The sequence below is a fragment of the Oncorhynchus clarkii genome, chromosome 10, assembly GCF_045791955.1.
Source record: "Oncorhynchus clarkii lewisi isolate Uvic-CL-2024 chromosome 10, UVic_Ocla_1.0, whole genome shotgun sequence".
Lineage (NCBI taxonomy): Eukaryota > Metazoa > Chordata > Actinopteri > Salmoniformes > Salmonidae > Oncorhynchus > Oncorhynchus clarkii.
The window spans coordinates 19484008-19503249 of NC_092156.1; the positions used below are offsets into that span (position 1 = coordinate 19484008).

The 19242-nt window shown below is 44.8% G+C and overlaps 1 protein-coding gene across 2 annotated transcripts in view; it reads left to right on the top strand.

Annotated features, from left to right (window-relative positions):
* The first annotated feature begins 16274 nt into the window (after positions 1–16274).
* Positions 16275–19242, top strand: part of LOC139418116 (glutamate receptor 4-like) — a 192412-nt gene continuing 189444 nt past the window's right edge. For both annotated transcript variants that reach the window (XM_071167321.1, XM_071167320.1), the window contains exons 1-2: positions 16275–16523; positions 17843–18001. In XM_071167321.1, coding sequence (XP_071023422.1) covers positions 16436–16523; positions 17843–18001 — 247 coding nt within the window. In that variant the 5' untranslated portion in view covers positions 16275–16435. The remainder of the gene's footprint in view (positions 16524–17842; positions 18002–19242) is intronic.

Genomic DNA, 19242 nt, shown 5'->3' on the forward strand with positions numbered 1-19242 from the left:
TCTGGAGCCACCATTGGAAAGCACAAGGAGTTGTTTCATGGTCTTATGGAGGGGTTCCAGACCTTGGCCAAATGGCATGAACGTGCGTTGAACACATTGCTGGAGCAATTCCGCGGGTTGTCTGTCAGGCAGCTTACCACGACGGTAACTTCTCAGACCCTCAGTAACCCGGATGTTAGCGGCAAGGCCTCCCCGGCCACACCAGTTTCCTGAGAACCCCGCTTACCTCCCCCGGAACGCTTCGCTGGAGAGTTGGGAAGCTTTCATGCATTTCTCGTGCAGTGTTCTCTCATCATCGAGCTGCAGAACTCCTCCTTCCCCTCAGACCGCTCGAAGATAGCGTACCTCATCACGCCTGGGCTACGGCCGTGTGGGAACAGTCAACTGTATGCTTCAGTCTGGAGGAGATTGAGGCGGAGGTGAAGAAGGTTTTCGATTCTCCATTGTCCTGGAGAGAGGCTGTCTGGAAGTTACTCCAGCTCCGGAAAGACTCCCGCAGTCTGGCAGACTATGCAGGGGATTTCCAAACGTTGCCAGCTGAGGATGCTTGGAAACCAAATCACTGTTCGACACGTTCCTGCACGGATTATCAGAGGAAGTGAAGGACAAGCTAGCAGCCCGGGAACTACTGCCTTGACCATCCAGATCAATGGGCGGCTACAGGAACGTAGGAAGGAGAGGAGGTCCAATTCCACCTCGCCTCCGAGGCATCCCGGAAGTCCCCGACGTCTCCGTGGCCGAGAGGACCCGAGGCTACCCGGGTTCCCCCGAGAGTCTCCGAAGTCTGCCGATTCAACTCTTCCAGAGCCGATGCAACTAGGCAGAACTAGGCTGTCCCCAGCCGAACGTCTACACCGGCTTCACACGAAGAGTTGCCTCTATTGCGGGACTACTGGTCATTACGTGTCCTCCTGTCCACTAAAAGACCAGGCTCACCGTTAGGGGCGAGTACTCTGGTGGGCCATACGGAGAACTTCTCTCCCCTTATTCGCACCCCTTTCCATGCCATCCTGCTGTGGGGGAACTAGTCAAAATCTCGCCGGGTACTCATTGACTCTTAGGCCGATGAGAGATTTATGGACGCTACCCTGGCATCCGAGCTGGACATCCCCACACAGCCCCTTTCCATTCCCATGGACGTTAGCTCGCTGGACGGGTGGTCTATAGGCCGAGTCACCCACAATACCACTCCCATCAACCTATGAGTGTCAGGAAACCACAGCGAGGCAATCCAATTCATGCTAATTACGTCTCCTCAGGTTCCCGTGGTATTGAGATTCTCTTGGCTCCAGCGCTACACGGGCTGGAGCCCGTTCTGCTACGCCCATTGCCTAAAGTCAGCGCAGCCTGCCCCGGGACGTTTTCCTGTGGGCTCGAAAGTTGCCCAGGACCTCTCCGCAATTCTAGAGTACTAGATCCTCCTGGCGGTTTTCAGTAAGGCCTGGGCCACTTCATTTCCTCCACACAAACACTATGACTGCGGGATCGACCACACCACCCCAGGGACGACTGTAATCTCTGTCGGGTCCGGAGACCAAGGCTATGGAGACCTACATTGAGGACTCACTAGCTGCAGGGTGTATCCGTCCTTCTGCCTCCCCCGCTGGGCACATGGTTCTTCTTTGTTGAGAAGGACAAAACCCTGCGCCCGTGCGTGGACTACCGGGGTCTCAATGACATCACAGTGAAGAACCGCTACCCGCTACCACTCATTGCCTCAGCCTACGAGCCGCTCCAGGGGGCCACCGTTTTCTCCAAGTTGGACCTGCGGAACACCTACCATCTGGTGCGGATATGGGAAGGGGACGAGTGGAAGACGGCCAGCAGTCAAGCCCTGGTGACGTTCTTCGCGACGTCTTGAACCAGTTCGTCTTCGTCTACCTCGACAACATCCTCGTTTTCTCTCACTCAGCCCAAGAAGATGTGCTCCACGCCCGATAGCTTTTTGGGAAAGCAGAGAAATGTGTATTCTATTGCTCCACCATCTGCTTCCTTGGTTACATCATCGTTGCAGGGAATGTACAGATGGATCCCGGGATGGTGAGAGTGGTGGTGGATTGGCCCCAGCCTACGTCCAGAGTGCAGCTGCTACATTTCCTGCAATTCACCAACTTTTATTGCCACTTTATCCGGGGTTACAGCACCCTGGCTTCACCCCTGTCTGCACTCACCTCTCCCAAGGTTCCATTCACGTGGTCCCTAGCTGCTGACAGGGCGTTCCGGGACCTCAAGCACCACTTCACACAGCTCCCATATTGGTTAATCCTGACCCGTCCTGTCAGTTCGAGTGGGGGCTGTCCTGTCCCAGTGTTCAGCACTGAACCACAAATTACATCCCTGGAGGGGGCTGAACATTTGTTCATTGTGTGGACAGATCACAAGAACCTGGAATGTCTCCACACCGCCAAGCGTCTCAATTCCAGGCAAGCTAGATGGGACCTGTTTTCACTCGGTTTAACTTCTCCGTCTCCTACAGACCGGGATCCAAGAATATCAAGCCGGATGCGCTGTCATGCCGCTATAGCCCCATGGCTACACCCTCGGAGCCCGAGACCATCCTTCTCACCTTGGTCCTGGAGTGGACTCCTGTCTGACCCTGGCCTTTGTCCGGCAACGCTTTTGGTGGCCTACCATGGTTCCAGACGTCTCCGCGTTTGTCGCCAACTGTACAATCTGTGCGCAGAACAAGGCTCCACTGGAAAGCTACGTCTGGTCTCCTTCAACCACTGCCTGTCTCTCACTGTCACTGGTCTCACGTATCCCTGGACTTTGTTACAGGTCTCCCCCCGTCTGATGGCAACACTGCCATCCTGACAGTAGTGGACCGGTTTTCCAAAGCCGCCCATTTCATTCCTCTCCCCAAGCTACCATCTGCCAAAGAGATGGCCCAGCTCATGGTGCAGCACATCTCCTGGATCCATGGACTCCCGGTGGACATGGTCTCCGACCGGGGTCCTCAGTTCTTGTCCCGGTTCTGCAAGGCGTTCTGCACACTCATTCAGTCATCAGCCAGCCTGTCCTCCGGGTGCCACCGTCAGTCAAACGGCCAGTCGGAGCGAGCCAATCAAGACCTGGAGACGAGACTTCACTTCCTTCTGCCAACCCCACCACCTGGAGCCAGCAACTCAATACCCTCCGTATACATTTCATGTGTCCAGAATTAACCCTATGTCTCACAGCCCTTTGTCTCCTGTTTCCAGTCCCCAGCCCTCTCCCCTATCTCATCGACGGCCAACCGGAGTACACGGTGAGACGCCTCCTGAAGGTTCGACCGCAGGGCAGGGGATTCCAGTACCTGGTTGACTGGGAGGGTTATGGCCCAGAGGAGAGCTGCTAGGTCCCCGTTAGGGATATCCTGGACCCAGGCCTCATCGCTGAGTTCCAACACCGGAACCAAGGTCAACCAGGTACGCACCCAGGTATTTGTCTCCACCCTCCCTCCAGGTGTCGCCCATCTTCCCATTATCCCCAGTGTATTTATAACTGTATTCTCTGTTTGTCTGTTGCCAATTAGTTTTGTTTCGTAAAGCCTACCAGGGTTTTTCCCGTGCTCCTGTCTTTCTCTAGTTCCTGTTTTCTAGTTTTCCCGGTTTTGACCATGCTGCCTGCCCTGACCCTGCCTGCCGTTCTGTACCATGTCACACCACCCTGGATTATTGACCTCTGCCTGCTCTGACCCTGAGCCTGCCTGCCATTCTGTACCTTTTGGACTCTGCTCTGGATTACTGACCTCTGCCTGCTCTGCCCCATTTTTGTAATAAGCTTTTGTTACTTCAAAACTGTCTGCATCTGGGTCTTCTCCTGAGCCTTGACACTAAAGAGTGGATTATGTTGAGGGAGAGTGAAACAAATACTCACCTCCTCCTCTCTGGGCCCTAGTCAAAAGTAGTGCACTACTAACTAGAGGTCGACCGATTATGATTTTTCAACGCCGATACCGATACCGATAATTGGAGGACCAAAAAAAGCCGATACTGATTAAATCGGCCGATTTTTAAAATGTATTTGTAATAATGACAATTACAACAATACTGAATTAACACTTAATATAATACATCAATCAAATCAATTCAGCCTAATTATTTTTAGCTAAATATGCAGGTTTAAAAATATATACTTCTGTGTATTGATTTTAAGAAAGGCATTGATGTTTATGGTTAGGTACACATTGGAGCAACGATAAGCACCGCATCGATTATATGCAACGCAAGACACGCTAGATAAACTAGTAATATCAACCATGTGTAGTTAACTAGTGATTATGATTGATTGTTTTTTATAAGATAAGTTTAATGCTAGCTAGCAACTTACCTTGGCTTACTGCATTTGCGTGACAGGCAGTCTCCTCGTGGAGTGCAATCAATCATAATCACTAGTTAACTACACATGGTTGGTATTACTAGATATTATCTAGCGTGTCCTGTGTTGCATATAATCTGACTGAGCATACAAGTATCCAAGTATCTGATTGAGCGGTGGTAGGCAGAAGCCGGCGAGTAAACATTCATTCAAACAGCACTTACGTGCGTTTTGCCAGCAGCTCTTTGTTGTGCGTCAAGCATTGCGCTGTTTATGACTTCAAACCTATCCACTCCCGAGATGAGGCTGGTGTGACCGAAGTGAAATGGCTGGCTAGTTAGTGCGCGCTAATAGCGTTTCAAACTTCACTCGCTCTGAGCCTTGGGGTGGTTGTTTGCTGCTTCGATGTGGTGGCTACAACCTAAAACTTCTTACCTGGGAATATTGCAGACTCATGTTAAAAGGAACCACCAGCTTTCATATGTTCTCATGTTCTGAGCAAGGAACTGAAACATTAGCTTTCTTACATAGCACATATTGCACTTTTACGTTCTTCTCCAACACTTTGTTTTTGCATTATTTAAACCAACTTGAACATGTTTCATTATCTACTTGAGGCTAAATTGATTTTATTGATGTATTATATTAAGTTAAAATAAGTGTTAACTCAGTATTGTTGTAATTGTCATTATTACAAATACATTTATTTATTTATTTTTAAATTGGCCAATTAATCGGTATCGGCTTTTTTGGTCCTCCAATAATCGGTATCGGCATTGAAAAATCATAATCGGTTGACCTCTACTATGGGCCCTAGTCCAAAGTAGTGCACTACTAACCCTATGGGACCTGGTCAAAAGTAGTGCACTACTAACCCTATGGGCCCTAGTCAAAGGTAGTGAATTACAGAGAGGTCACCGTGGGGTGAGAGAGAGCGAGACCCAATGCTGTGAGACCCTGTGTGTGTTTGTCTGCCTGCCTGTCTGTCTGTGTGTGTGGCATGTCAGTGAGAAAGAGAGAGTGAATGTGTGAGAAACAGATTATGTCAATGACAGGGGGTTATTATGCATAAAACTTAATGCTAATATAAATCCATGCCATCTGTTTTTCAAATCACACTAATTCAAGGTCACCTTAATAACAATCTTCACTTATATCATGTCAGCCTCACCAATAATTCTTTAAACGGGCAATCTGGGATTCAAACAACAAGTGACCTGTTAACCTTTTGGTTAACAGTGGGTTGTGATGGAGTAAGACAGTTGAACTAAGCTCATAAGGCATTTAAAAGTTATATTTTTAAAGAATAAATAGCTATACTGTGGGGCTCCGGTCTAAGGCACAGCAAGCATCTCAGTGCTAGAGGCGTCACTACAGACCCTGGTTCGATTCCAGGCTTAGACCGGAGCCCCACCATAGGGAGGTGTACAATTGGCCCAGCGTCTTCCGGGTTTGGCCTGGGTAGGCCGTCATTTTAAATAAAAATGTGTTCTTAACTGACTTGCATATTTAAATAAAAAAATATTGTATGTCATTCATTTGATAGTCCAAAAACCTACCGCTGGCTACCCATCAGTCTGTAATGATGGCAGACTGACACACACACACATAGACCCCCCCCAACCTATGCCTCCCACAGCTACACAAACTACGCTTTCATTCACAAAATCTTGGCACATTCAATCACTCACACACTGACTTGCATCCAGTAAAGAGGAAAAGACAGTGTGAGCTGAATGACACAAACAGCGTGGCTAGCTTTCGCCCTAATGGTATTTTGTCTACATCCCAAATGGCACCCTGACTTATTTCCTATATAGTGCATTACTTTTGACCAGAACCTATGGGGAACCTGGTCAAAAGTAGTCACTTTATAGGGAGCAGGGTGGCATTTTGGACGCAACCTTTGTCTGAATCGATGACTTGGGGTTAGGACAGACAAGCCTTTCTCTAAGTTTGTGTCCCAAATGACACTCTATTCCCTATATAGTGGACTGCTTCTATAGGATCTGGTCAAAAATAGTGCACTACATAGGTCTAGAGGATAGGGTACCTAACCACTCGACTATAATGAAACGTCACATAATGTCAGCCATGAGAGATGTGTCTGTCTCTTTGGCAGCGAAACAAGGTCTTTCAAAATAATTCCAGAGAAAAAAAATGACATTTGAATTTAAAGAGGAGACAGCCTAGAAGACTGATCCTAACACTTAACCCATCTGGAGTCTGACATACATCATCATGAGGTCTAATCTACATAATTGTTTTGTCTTTTTGGACTTTCAGCCACTTCTAGGGCCGTATATACCACATATACAATATATTACATGATGTGCCCCATGTGTCTCAGTTGGTAGAGAATGGTGCTTGCAACACCAGGGTTGTGGGTTTGATTCCCATAAGGGACCAGTACAAGAAAGTATGAAAATGTATGCAATCACTAATGTATGTTGCTCTGAATGAGTGTCTGCTAAATTATTAAATGTTTTTTTAAATACAAAATAAATAGATCCATAATTTGCAAATAAATTCATAAAAAATCCTACAATGTGATTTTCTGGATTTCTTTTCTCATTTTGTCTGTCATAGTTGAAGTGTACCTATGATGAAAATTACAGGCCTCTCTCATCTTTTTAAGTGGGAGAACTTGCACAATTGGTGGCTGACTAAATACTTTTTTGCCCCACTGTATATGTAGTGTGATTAGGGAATGTAAACCAGGTGTGCGGGGAAACAAGACCAAACACATGGAACAATGAAAAGTGGAGCGGCGACGGCCAGAAGACCGGTGACATCGACCGCCGAACGCCGCCCGAACAAGGAGAGGAGCCGACTTCGGCGGAAGTCGTGACAACGTGTTGCATATTCGTAACATATTTACATTTTGCAAATTCATAACATAGCATATGAAATGGGTGATGGACATCCACAAATGAATACATACTATACGAAACGTAACATATGTATCAGGTGTATCAGATTGAGATATGGCAACACTGATGGTCCCAGAGGAACTGTGTCTTTTGGGCCGTTATAGATATGTTATCATTGTAGGCCTATCATTGTCATTTTTCTAGAGGAGGCTAGTCTGACTATGAGAATAAAAAGGTATAAGTAGTGAGGTTTAAAGTGATGATAATGAAGTAGGGTTATATAAAAAAAAATCTGCAATCAGAATCCTGAATGCCTAAAGACCCATTTCCCGGCAGCGTCATGAAAAGTTGCGCACAACGTTCGTCATCAGTTACCTCTTTGTTTAGCTAGCAGTGGATAGGATCGTACAGTATGCGACTTCAAATGTAGCTCGTGCAAGTTAACAAACACATAATCACATGGTTATCGTCTACAACATTGCAGATGTCATCAGAGGATTGATTACCTAGCAAGCCAGCGAGGCAAAGTAAAATATCACAAACAGAGCTAAATAAAGCCAGAAGAATAATATACTTGATGAACATAAATATAGCCATAAGTATTGTGTGTTTTCATGGTCATCACTCACTCACTGTTAAGTTTGTCAAGCTCCCGACATCAGCGTTAGCTATCCTGCTAGACAGTTTATTAATTTCGGGATGCACCCGCATCATTCAAAAGTGATGTTTGATGGTAAACACAATCTAAATATAATTTATTATTCACTTGATACATTATGTTGAACACAGGCCTATATACTGTAAAATATGTAACCAGTGGTACAATGTAAAGCTGTGTAGAACAGAAATGGCACTGGGATCATCTTCCCCTCCCCCAAACCTAACATTAACCATTAGTGGGAAAATTCCAAACTGACCCAAGAGGCAACTTCACCCTACTCCAACAAGCTCAGACAGGAGACGTTCTCTCTCTTGTACATTTGTTATTTTGTTAATCGCTGATGCTATTTACCGACAGGAGCTCCCTAGTTCCATAACAGTGGGCTTGATCAATTGAACATGTTTCAATCCTCAAGTTATTTGTTGAATGACGAACATTCCAAGACCACCACATGTTCATAAAGCAAGACCACCACATGTTCATAAAGCAAGACCACCACATGTTCATAAGTTGCCTATGTTATTGTGTGTTCATACTGTTTCACCCCTCCTGGTACTGTAGTAGTTAATAAAGTTCAGTTTATCAGCACGCTAGTTTCAGTACTGCAGACTGACAGTTTAGTTTAATTTCAGCACCATGGACAGCAACCTAACCCACAGAGCCCTGGTTTTGCACTTCCTATATTTACAGTATAAAAAATATATATTTTACCTTTATTTAACAGAAGTATAAAGGTTGGTTTTATTTGAGGGCTATATATACTTTCAGTACAGTGGACAGAAGTTTATTTCAGCACCATGGACAACAGCCCAAACACAGTAAGCTTACTTTATCTGTCTATTAGTTTCAGGACCCACGGACTGACAGTTTAGTTTCAGCACCCTGGACAGCGGCCTAACCTACAGCACAGCGCCCCCGCCCTACGTAATTTCTGTCTGGTTGAAAACGTTGAAAGAGCAGATAGTGCTGCTGACATACTGTATACGTTGCTGCAATATCACATTCTGATCTGTCTCTCCGATCTAATATCGCTATCATTCCTTGTAGCAAGGGCAGCTCGAGCATGGCAATTAGGAGTGTGCAATCTGCATAGGCTACATAAACGTCTTAATTAAATCCATTGGAGCGCGAGCGAAAGTGAGGGTGATCAAAGTTGTTTCCCATTAGCATATTGACAAAAGCAAAATCAATTTACAGTTTGCCTTTTATACTGTTAAGATTGCCTGCCTGCATCTGTGCGGGTTTGTCTTCTGCGTGCAGGTCCTTAATAGTCCTGTGGGTAGGCCTAAAACCTGCTATTCACCTTGCAATGAAGAAAGCTAAAGAAAATACATGAATAGTGAATAGGCCTCCCGAAGCAAGGTTGTATTGAATGTGAGATGGCCTAGTCCTTTGTATAGCGATGCAAATACAAATCTCAAATCAGCAAAACGTGAGGTGAATGACAACAACAACGCTGGCATATACACGATTTATCCAAAAGTATGTGGACACCCCTTCAAGTTAGTGCATTCAGAAGTTCCAAACTTGGAAGCAATGTCAGCACAATAACTGTTAGTCGGGAGCTTCATGTAATGGGTTTCCATGGCCAAACAGCCACACACAAGCCTAAGATCACCATGTGCAATGCCAAGCATCGGCTGGAGCAGTGTAAAGCTTGCCGTAATTGGACTCAAGCAGTGGAAATGTGGAGTGCTGAATTATGCTTCACCATCTGGCAATCCAACGGACGAATCTAGGTTTGGTGGATGCCAGGAGAACGCTACCTGCCCCAATGCATAGTGCCAACTGTAACATTTAGTGGAGGAGGAATAATGGTTTGGAGCTGTTTTTCATGGTTTGGGCTAGGCCCCTTAGTTCAATTGAAGGGAAACTTTAACTCTACAGCATACAATGACAGTCTAGATGATTCTACACTTCCAATTTTGTGGCAACAGTTTGGGGAATGCCTTTTCCTGTTTAAGCATGACAATGCCCCTGTGCACAAAGCGAGGTCCTTACAGAAATGTTTTTGCAAGATCGTTGTGGATGAACTTGACCGGCCTGCACAGAGCCCTGACCTGAACCCTATCGAACATCTTTGGGATGAATTGGAATGCTGACTGCGAGCCAGGCCTAATCGCCCAATATCAGTGCCCAACCTCACTAATACTCTTTTGGCTGAATGGAAACAAGTTCTCGCAGCAATGTTCCAGCATCTTGTGGAAAGCCTTCCCAAAAGAGTGAGTGGAGGCTGTTATAGCGGCAAAATAATCTCAACCCGGCACAGCCAGAAGAGGACTGGCTACCCCTCAGAGCCGGTTTCCTCTCTAGGTTTCTTCCTAGTTTCCTGCCATTCTAGTGAGTTTTTCCTAGCCACCGTGCTTCTACATCTGCATTGCTTGCTGTTTGGGGTTTTAGGCTGGGCTTCTGTATAGCACTTTGTGACATCGGCTGATGTAAAAAGGGCATTATAAATATGATTGATTGAAAGGGGGACCAACTTTATATTAATTCCCATGATTTTGGAATGAGATGTTCGATGAGCAGGTGTCCACATATTTTTGGTCATGTAGTGTATTTTTCTCACTATTATAGCTAGTGTCACCACGAGGGCACTGAATTGCCACACTTCCTTTATTCACAACAACATCATATAATATCTTACAAGATACATTTTTATTTCCTAAGTGGAATGCGCAGATTCACTCACTGACACATACAGTCGGAAGTTTACATACACTTAGGTTGGAGTCATTAAAACTCGTTTTTCAACCACTCCATAAATTTCTTGTTAACAAACTACAGTTTTGGCAAGTCGGTTAGGACATCTACTTTGTGCATGACACAAGTAATTTTTCCAACACTTGTAGACAGACAGATTATTTCACTGTATCACAATTCCAGTGGGTCAGAAGTTTACATACACTAAGTTGACTATGCCTTTAAACAGCTTGTAAAATTCCAGAAAATTATGTCATGCTTTAGAAGCTTTTGATAGGCTAATTGACATAATTTGAGTCAATTGGAGGTGCACCTGTGGATGTATTTCAAGGTCTACCTTCAAACTCAGTGCCTCTTTGCTTGACATCATGGGAAAATCAAAAGAAATCAACCAAGACCTCAGAAAGAAAATTGTAGACCTCCACAAGTCTGGTTCATCCTTGGGAGCAATTTCCAAATGCTTGAAGGTAAAACGTTCATCTGTACAAACAATAGTACGCAAGTATAAACACCATAGGACCACGCAGCCGTCATACTGCTCAGGAAGGAGACGTGTTCTGTCTCCTAGAGATGAACGTACTTTGGTGCGAAAAATGCGAATCAATCCCAGAACAACAGCAAAGGACCTTGTGAAGATGCTGGAGGAAACAGGTACAAAATAATCTCTATTCACAGTAAAACAAGTTCTATATCGACATAACTTGAAAGGCCATTCAGCAAGGAAGAAGCCAATGCTCCAAAACGGACATAAATATGCCAGAATTTGGTTTGCAACTGCACATTGTGACAAAGATTGTACTTTTTGGAGAAATATCCTCTGATCTGATGAAACAAAAATAGAACTGTTTGGCCATAATGACCATCGTTATGTTTGGAGGAAAAAGGGGGAGAATTGCAAGCCGAAGAACACCATCCCAACCGTGAAGCACCGGGGTGGCAGCATCATGTTGTGGGGGTGCTTTGCTGCAGGAGGCACTGGTGCACTTCACAAAATAGATGGCATCATGAGGAAGGAAAATTATGTGGATATATTGAAGCAACATCTCAAAATATCAGTCAGGAAGTTAAAGCTTGGTTGCAAATGGGTCTTCCAAATGGAATATGATCCCAAGCGTACTTCCAAAATTGTGGCAAAATGGCTTAAGGACAACAAAGTCAAGGTATTGGAGTGGCCATCACAAAGCCCTGACCTCAATCTTATAGAAAATTGGGCAGAACTGAGAAAGCGTGTGCAAGTAAGGAGGCCTACAAACCTGACTCAGTTTGTCAGGAGGAATGGGCCAAAAGTCACCCAACTTATTGTGGGAATCTTGTGGAAGGCTCCCCAAATGTTTGACCAAATTTAAACAATTTAAAGGCTTTGCTACCAAATACTAATTGAGTGTATGTAAACTTCAGTGGTGGGCTGCCTGCATGGAGAGCGGAATCGTGGGGAAAATTGGAGACGCCGTGGGGAAAATTATGTGGATATATTGAAGCAACATCTCAAAATATCAGTCAGGAAGTTAAAGCTTGGTTGCAAATGGGTCTTCCAAATGGAATATGATCCCAAGCGTACTTCCAAAATTGTGGCAAAATGGCTTAAGGACAACAAAGTCAAGGTATTGGAGTGGCCATCACAAAGCCCTGACCTCAATCTTATAGAAAATTGGGCAGAACTGAGAAAGCGTGTGCAAGTAAGGAGGCCTACAAACCTGACTCAGTTTGTCAGGAGGAATGGGCCAAAAGTCACCCAACTTATTGTGGGAATCTTGTGGAAGGCTCCCCAAATGTTTGACCAAATTTAAACAATTTAAAGGCTTTGCTACCAAATACTAATTGAGTGTATGTAAACTTCTGACCCACTGGGAAAGTGATGAAAGAAATAAAAGCTACAATTATTCTGACATTTCACATTCTTAAAATAAAGTGCTGATCCTAACTGACCTAAGACAGGGAATTTTTACTAGGATTAAATGTCAGGAATTGTGAAAAACTAAATTTAAATGTATTTGGCTAAGGTGTATATAAACTTCCGACCTCAACTGTAGCTATATCGTTGAAAATCCACATGGGGCCCCTAGCTTGCATTGCATCGCACCAGTGCTTCTCTCCTTTGCGCAACAAGAGCTCCGTTGTAACTGACAGCAAGTCATGGCACCCCAACATTCCCGGCCAATGCATTAACATGTTTGGGGTGGCAGGTAGCCTAGTGGTTAGAGCGTTGGGCCAGTAACTGAAAGGTTGCTAGATCGTATCCCTGAGCTGACAAGGAAAAAATCTGTCATTCTGCCCCTGAACAAGGCATTTAACCCACTGTTCCTAGGCTGTCACTGAAAATAATTATTTGTTCTTAACCTGTTGTGACTAGCTTAGGATAGAAAACACTCTAAAGTTTCCAAAACTGAAAAATATTGTCTGTGAGTATAACAGAACTAATGTTGCAGGCGAAAGCCTGAGAAAAATCCAATCCGGAAGTGCCTCATGTTTTGAAAGCGCTGCGTTCCAATGAGTCCCTATTGAGCAGTAAATGGGCTATCAACCAGATTACTCTTTCTCCGTATTCCCGAAGGTGTCTACAGCATTGTGACGTAGTTTTACGCATTTATGTTGAAGAATACCCGTAAGCGGCTACATTGCGCAAGTGGTCACCTGATGCTCCCAGAGAGATTCTCGCGTAAAATACAGAGGTAGCCATTACTCCAATCGGTCCTACTGAAAAACTAATTGTCCCGATGGACATTTTATCGAATAGATATTTGAAAAACACCTTGAGGATTGATTATAAACAATGTTTGCCATGTTTCTGTCGATATTATGGAGCTAATTTTGAATATTTTTTGACGATTTCGTGACTGCAATTTCCGGGCGATTTCTCAGCCAAACGTGAAGAACAAACTGAGCTATTTCGCCTACAAAAATAATCATTTGCTATCTAACTGGGAGTCTCGTGAGTGAAAACATCCGAAGCTCATCGAAGGTAAACGATTTAATTTGATTGCTTTTCTGATTTCCGTGACCAAGTTACCTGCTGCTAGCTGGACAAAATGCCATGCTAGGCTATCAATAAACTTACACAAATGCTTGTCTAGCTTTGGCTGTAAAGCATATTTTGAAAATCTGAGAATGACAGGGTGATTAACAAAAGGCTAAGCTGTGTCTCAATATATTTCATTTGTGATTTTCATGAATAGGAATATTTTCTAGGAATATTTATGTCCGTTGCGTTATGCTAATTAGTGTCAGGCGATGATTACGCTCCCGCATGCGGGATGGGGAGTCACTGACTTGCCGAGTTAAATAAAGGTTAAATAAAGGTAGGAATATTTATGTCCGTTGCGTTATGCTAATTAGTGTCAGGCGATGCATGCAGGATGGGGAGTCACTGCCGAGTTAAATAAAGGTTAAATAAAATATATACACTGCTCAACAAAAAAAAGGGAACACTTAAACAACACAATGTAACTCCAAGTCAATCACACTTCTGTGAAATCAAACTGTCCACTTAGGAAGCAACACTGATTGACAATAAATTTCACATGCTGTTGTGCAAATGGAATAGACAACAGGTGGAAATTATAGGCAATTAGCAAGACACCCCCAATAAAGGAGTGGTTCTGCAGGTGGTGACCACAGACCACTTCTCAGTTCCTATGCTTCCTGGCTGATGTTTTGGTCACTTTGAATGCTGGCGGTGCTTTCACTCTAGTGGTAGCATGAGACGGAGTCTACAACCCACACAATTGGCTCAGGTAGTGCAGCTCATCCAGGATGGCACATCAATGCGAGCTGTGGCAAGAAGGTTTGCTGTGTCTGTCAGCGTAGTGTCCAGAGCATGGAGGCGCTACCAGGAGACAGGCCAGTACATCAGGAGACGTGGAGGAGGCCGTAGGAGGGCAACAACCCAGCAGCAGGACCGCTACCTCTGCCTTTGTGCAAGGAGCAGCAGGAGGAGCACTGCCAGAGCCCTGCAAAATGACCTCCAGCAGGCCACAAATGTGCATGTGTCTGCTCAAACGGTCAGAAACAGACTCCATGAGGGTGGTATGAGGGCCCGACATCCACAGGTGGGGGTTGTGCTTACAGCCCAACACCGCGCAGTACGTTTGCATTTGCCAGAGAACACCAAGATTGTCAAATTCGCCACTGGCGCCCTGTGCTCTTCACAGATGAAAGCAGGTTCACACTGAGCACATGTGACAGACGTGACAGTCTGGAGACGCCGTGGAGAATGTTCTGCTGCCTGCAACATCCTCCAGCATGACCGGTTTGGCGGTGGGTCAGTCATGGGGTGGCATTTCTTTGGGGGGCCGCACAGCCCTCCATGTGCTCGCCAGAAGTAGCCTGACTGCCATTAGGTACCGAGATGAGATCCTCAGACCTCTTGTGAGACCATATGCTGGAGCGGTTGGCCCTGGGTTCCTCCTAATGCAAGACAATGCTAGACCTCATGTGATTGGAGTGTGTCAGCAGTTCCTGCAAGAGGAAGGCATTGATGCTATGGACTGGCCCGTCCGTTCCCCAGACCTGAATCCAATTGAGCACATCTGGGACATCATGTCTCGCTCCATTGCACCACAGACTGTCCAGGAGTTGGCGGATGCTTTAGTCCAGGTCTGGAAGGAGATCCCTCAGGAGACCATCCACCACCTCATCAGGAGTATGCCCAGGCATTGTAGGGAGGTCATACAGGCACATGGAGGCCACACACACTACTGAGCCTCATTTTGACTTGTTTTAAGGACATTACATCAAAGTTGGATCAGCCTGTAGTGTGGTTTTCCACTTTAATTTTGAGTGTGACTCCAAATCCAGACCTCCATGGGTTGATAAATTTGATTTCCATTGATAATTTTGTGTGATTTTGTTGTCAGCACATTCAACTATGTAAAGAAAAAAGTATTTAATAAGAGTATTTCATTCATTCAGATCTAGGATGTGTTATTTTAGTGTTCCCTTTATTTTTTTGAGCAGTGTATATATCTGGTAATGAATCGATGACATTCGTATTATGCCACAATATCAGAGCCTCAAACATTCTGCAGTGACATAGATAGGCAAATTATATAAGTGTGCTGAAATTCAATGGTTCTCCTTATACCATAACTGGTATACATACCACAACTGGTATAATATAATGTAGGTTGACGTTTATTGTCATGAGTTTTGTCCTGGACAATGAACTGAGTGATTTTCACTTAGGTCATCTGCAAAGTCAAAATTTGATATATTGTAAAAATTCATGAAAACTAAAATTAGCTTTTGGTCTTAATTTAAGCTTAGGGTTAGGCATTAGGGTGTAGTTAAGGTTGGGGTTAGATTTGAGTTTAGGGTTAGGCATTAGTGTTAGGGTTAACTGTGTAGTTAAGGTTAGGGTCATATTTAAGTTTAGGCATTAGGGTTAACTGTGTAGTTAAGTTTAGGGTTAGAATTAAGGTTAGGGTTAGATTTAAGTTTAGGGTTAGGCATTAGGGTTAACTGTGAAGTTAAGGTTAGGGTTAGATTTTATGACTTATGACTGTGCCCACTAGTGACCACTCTGCAAAGCTGCCTCCAGAACAAAACGCTAACCTGCTTATAGAATGGGACACTTCTTCTCAACGAGTAACAGGGTGGCGTTGCGGGAACATGTGCGGGAGGAGTTCGAGAACGGCAGCAGAGAGGGAGACAGGCTTGAGAGAAAGCGCATGTGTGATTCCGCTCTCCATGCAGGCAGCCCACCACTGACAAGCTCCCCTCATCTTGTGTGTAACGTCTCTACTGCCCAACAGCCGTATGTACCAGCGTTTGCCGGCACTGCGGGGGAAGATTCAACCCATAATGGATTGCTAATGAACGGAGCCTCTTTTTCTTTTCGTCTTGTTTTTCCCCCGACTGTCATCCTCTTCAATGTCTCTTATCAGTTTTTAACCAAAACAAAATGAGGATTTCTTGTGACCAGTTTCTATTGATATTGTCTGTCTTTCGGGGACTCACAATGGGGGCTTTCCCAAGCAGTGTACAGATCGGTAAGTGTAGCCTACAGCAGTGCTTGACAATTAAAAGGGCATGGACATTTGCCAATCGGGTTATGAAGTGGTGAATAAGGTCTTGTTTTCATTATAGTTTATGTGACCTTGTTAGGAAATTGTCTACTTGTTCATCATTCATGATCACATAACATTGACATTGCAAAGTAGAATTGACTGAGAAATTGACTGAGAAACCTATTACTGTATTAACATTACAATTTCAATTTGTTCCTAGTTGATTCAATATTTTGTCTCGTATTTGCAGAAGGGAAACATGTATATATGGTCATACATAACTGTTTCAGTGCGGTCCTCAGCATTCGGTGTCCTTTCAAAGCCCCACTGCAGCAGTAGCCTAGTGCTCCGAGCAATGACTGGATGCTTCGCTTGGTCGGAGCGAATGGATCAGCAGCGGGAATTCTCTCAAAGTGTGTGTAGCCCTGCTGCAGAGTGCACACTCACCCCTGTTACATTCAGAAGACTCCGTTCTGCTTTTGCATAAACCCGTTTGTCATGGTCATACTGTTTTATATGTTGCTGGCTGGGTTCGTTGCCACTGAGAAAACACGAGGAGCGCGTTTATTCAATCTAGAGCCTCTGTCCGAACCCAGCTAAAGCACTGACTGACTATATGTAGCCTAAAAGCCGCGCCGTGGAGGGATCTCTGCTAGTGTCAAGTGCCCTCGGTCTTTTGGCCTTTAACTTATGGGGTTGGCCGTGGCCCAAAAAGGAACCAAAAAGGAACCGTAAATCCAGTGCGTTAATATTACTGCTGAGTCGATCGAATTGGCTTATTTATAGCTCAAGCACATCCGAACAAATCATGCTGAACGCAAATAATTCGGGGTCGAATGATATCCCTCTGTCGAATAATAATTTTGAATTTAATAGATGTGTGGTGTGTTTTAAAGGTATATTCCAATGGGCCACATGTCTATTCAAGCTTGGTTGACCTTTTACGATTTCCAGGCAGGGTCCTTTGGGAGGGACAATGTGTTAAGGTTATTGGCTGTGCTAAGGTTATTGGCTGTGGCTCTTGTTTTTCATCAAAATCATTTACTGTATGCTCAGTGACAGACATCCCATTGCTCACTCACTCTCTCACTCTCTCACTCTCCATCCATCCATCCATCCATCCATCCATCCATCCATCGCTCTCTCTCCCTGTCTCTCTCTCTCCCTGCATTTAATTTTGCTATGTATTTATAGCTAAACGTAATAAAAGTATTTAAAAAATATTTACTGTATATATATAATACATATAATAATAAATACCTCTCTCTCATCCCTCTCTCCCTTTCTCCCTCTCTCTGCAGGTGGCCTGTTCATCAGAAACACGGATCAGGAATACACAGCGTTTCGCCTGGCCATCTTTCTGCACAATACCAGTCCCAACGCGTCCGAGGCCCCCTTCAACCTGGTGCCTCATGTGGACAACATTGAGACGGCCAACAGCTTTGCTGTCACCAATGCCTGTGAGTACAGACTGGCCAGATGCATCCCAATTTTATGTTTTAATGGCTATCTTTCTCATCTGACCAGTCAAGTCAAACTCTGGTTTGGATGCCAGGGTGTTGGCATAACACAATTGTGTCCATTGTTAGACTGTGATTGCAGACGGTTAAAACCCAGGTTTGGTGTGGATGGAAGGGTGGTTGGGATTCGGATTGTCTAATGGCATGAGAAAGTTTGCCTATTACCGTTGTGAGACTATAGTGGTATGTTATGGTGAGATTGTGAGAAGATAGTGTGTCTGTGTGCCTTTTTTCTTTCTCTGTCACACACATGTGCACGCCCATGATACATACACACAGACACAGTATACAGTGTGTCCCCATGAACACTGCAACATGACAGGATACTCTCTGGCTCCCTCCCAGCTTCAACTGTGTGTGTGTGTGTGTGTGTGTGTGTATGAAACAAACTGTGATTCTTATCTAGCAAGGCACTCTCTCCTCTTTGCATACATTAGAGCATGTACATGCATTTATGTATGTACGTCTATGCAATGTATGTGTGTGAGGTTGTTGTGGAAGGCTGTGCATGTTTCCCTTCATCACTATGGCTCAGCAGCAGGTAGCGAGGAGCAGTGTTGGCTAAGCCTGTCATTGTTTGTTTGCGGGGAGTGACTGCTGGTTGTGGTGGTGAATACCCTGCTGCTAACCTTAGGAGCCCTGTGTGAGAGAGGCTTGTCCTTTCTTGCCCCCGGGTACGACTGCAGTCTGGTACTGGACGTGACTTCATCTACTCTGCTTTAGTATACACACACATCTTTCTCCCTCACTGTCAGGCTTTTCTCCCTCACAGTCATCTCTTCTCATCATCCTCAGCTGGGTCGGCTTCCATAGTTAAGGTCAACATCTGCCCGTTCTCAGTCTATCTCTCCGCTCATTGGGGGTTTGTATATAGTATAGAATTATATAGTATAGTCACTGGCGGACTTACCATTAGGAAGAAGAAGCAATTGACTCAGGCCTCACATCATAGAGGGGCCTCATGAGCTGGGCCTAAAAAATAAATAAATATGTCGGCTTACCGCATCTGCTGGTGTTTGTCAGACCAGGAGATATCTTGAAAATCGGGTTTCTCACGAAAACGTCTGTAGAGTCGGTTTGTCCTACAAATTAATATGTTATTATGACCCCTCTATGGAAAGAGGAGACTCTCACAAACACAACCGTGTTCTCTGTTCTGCTCTATGGGACTCGTATGAAGG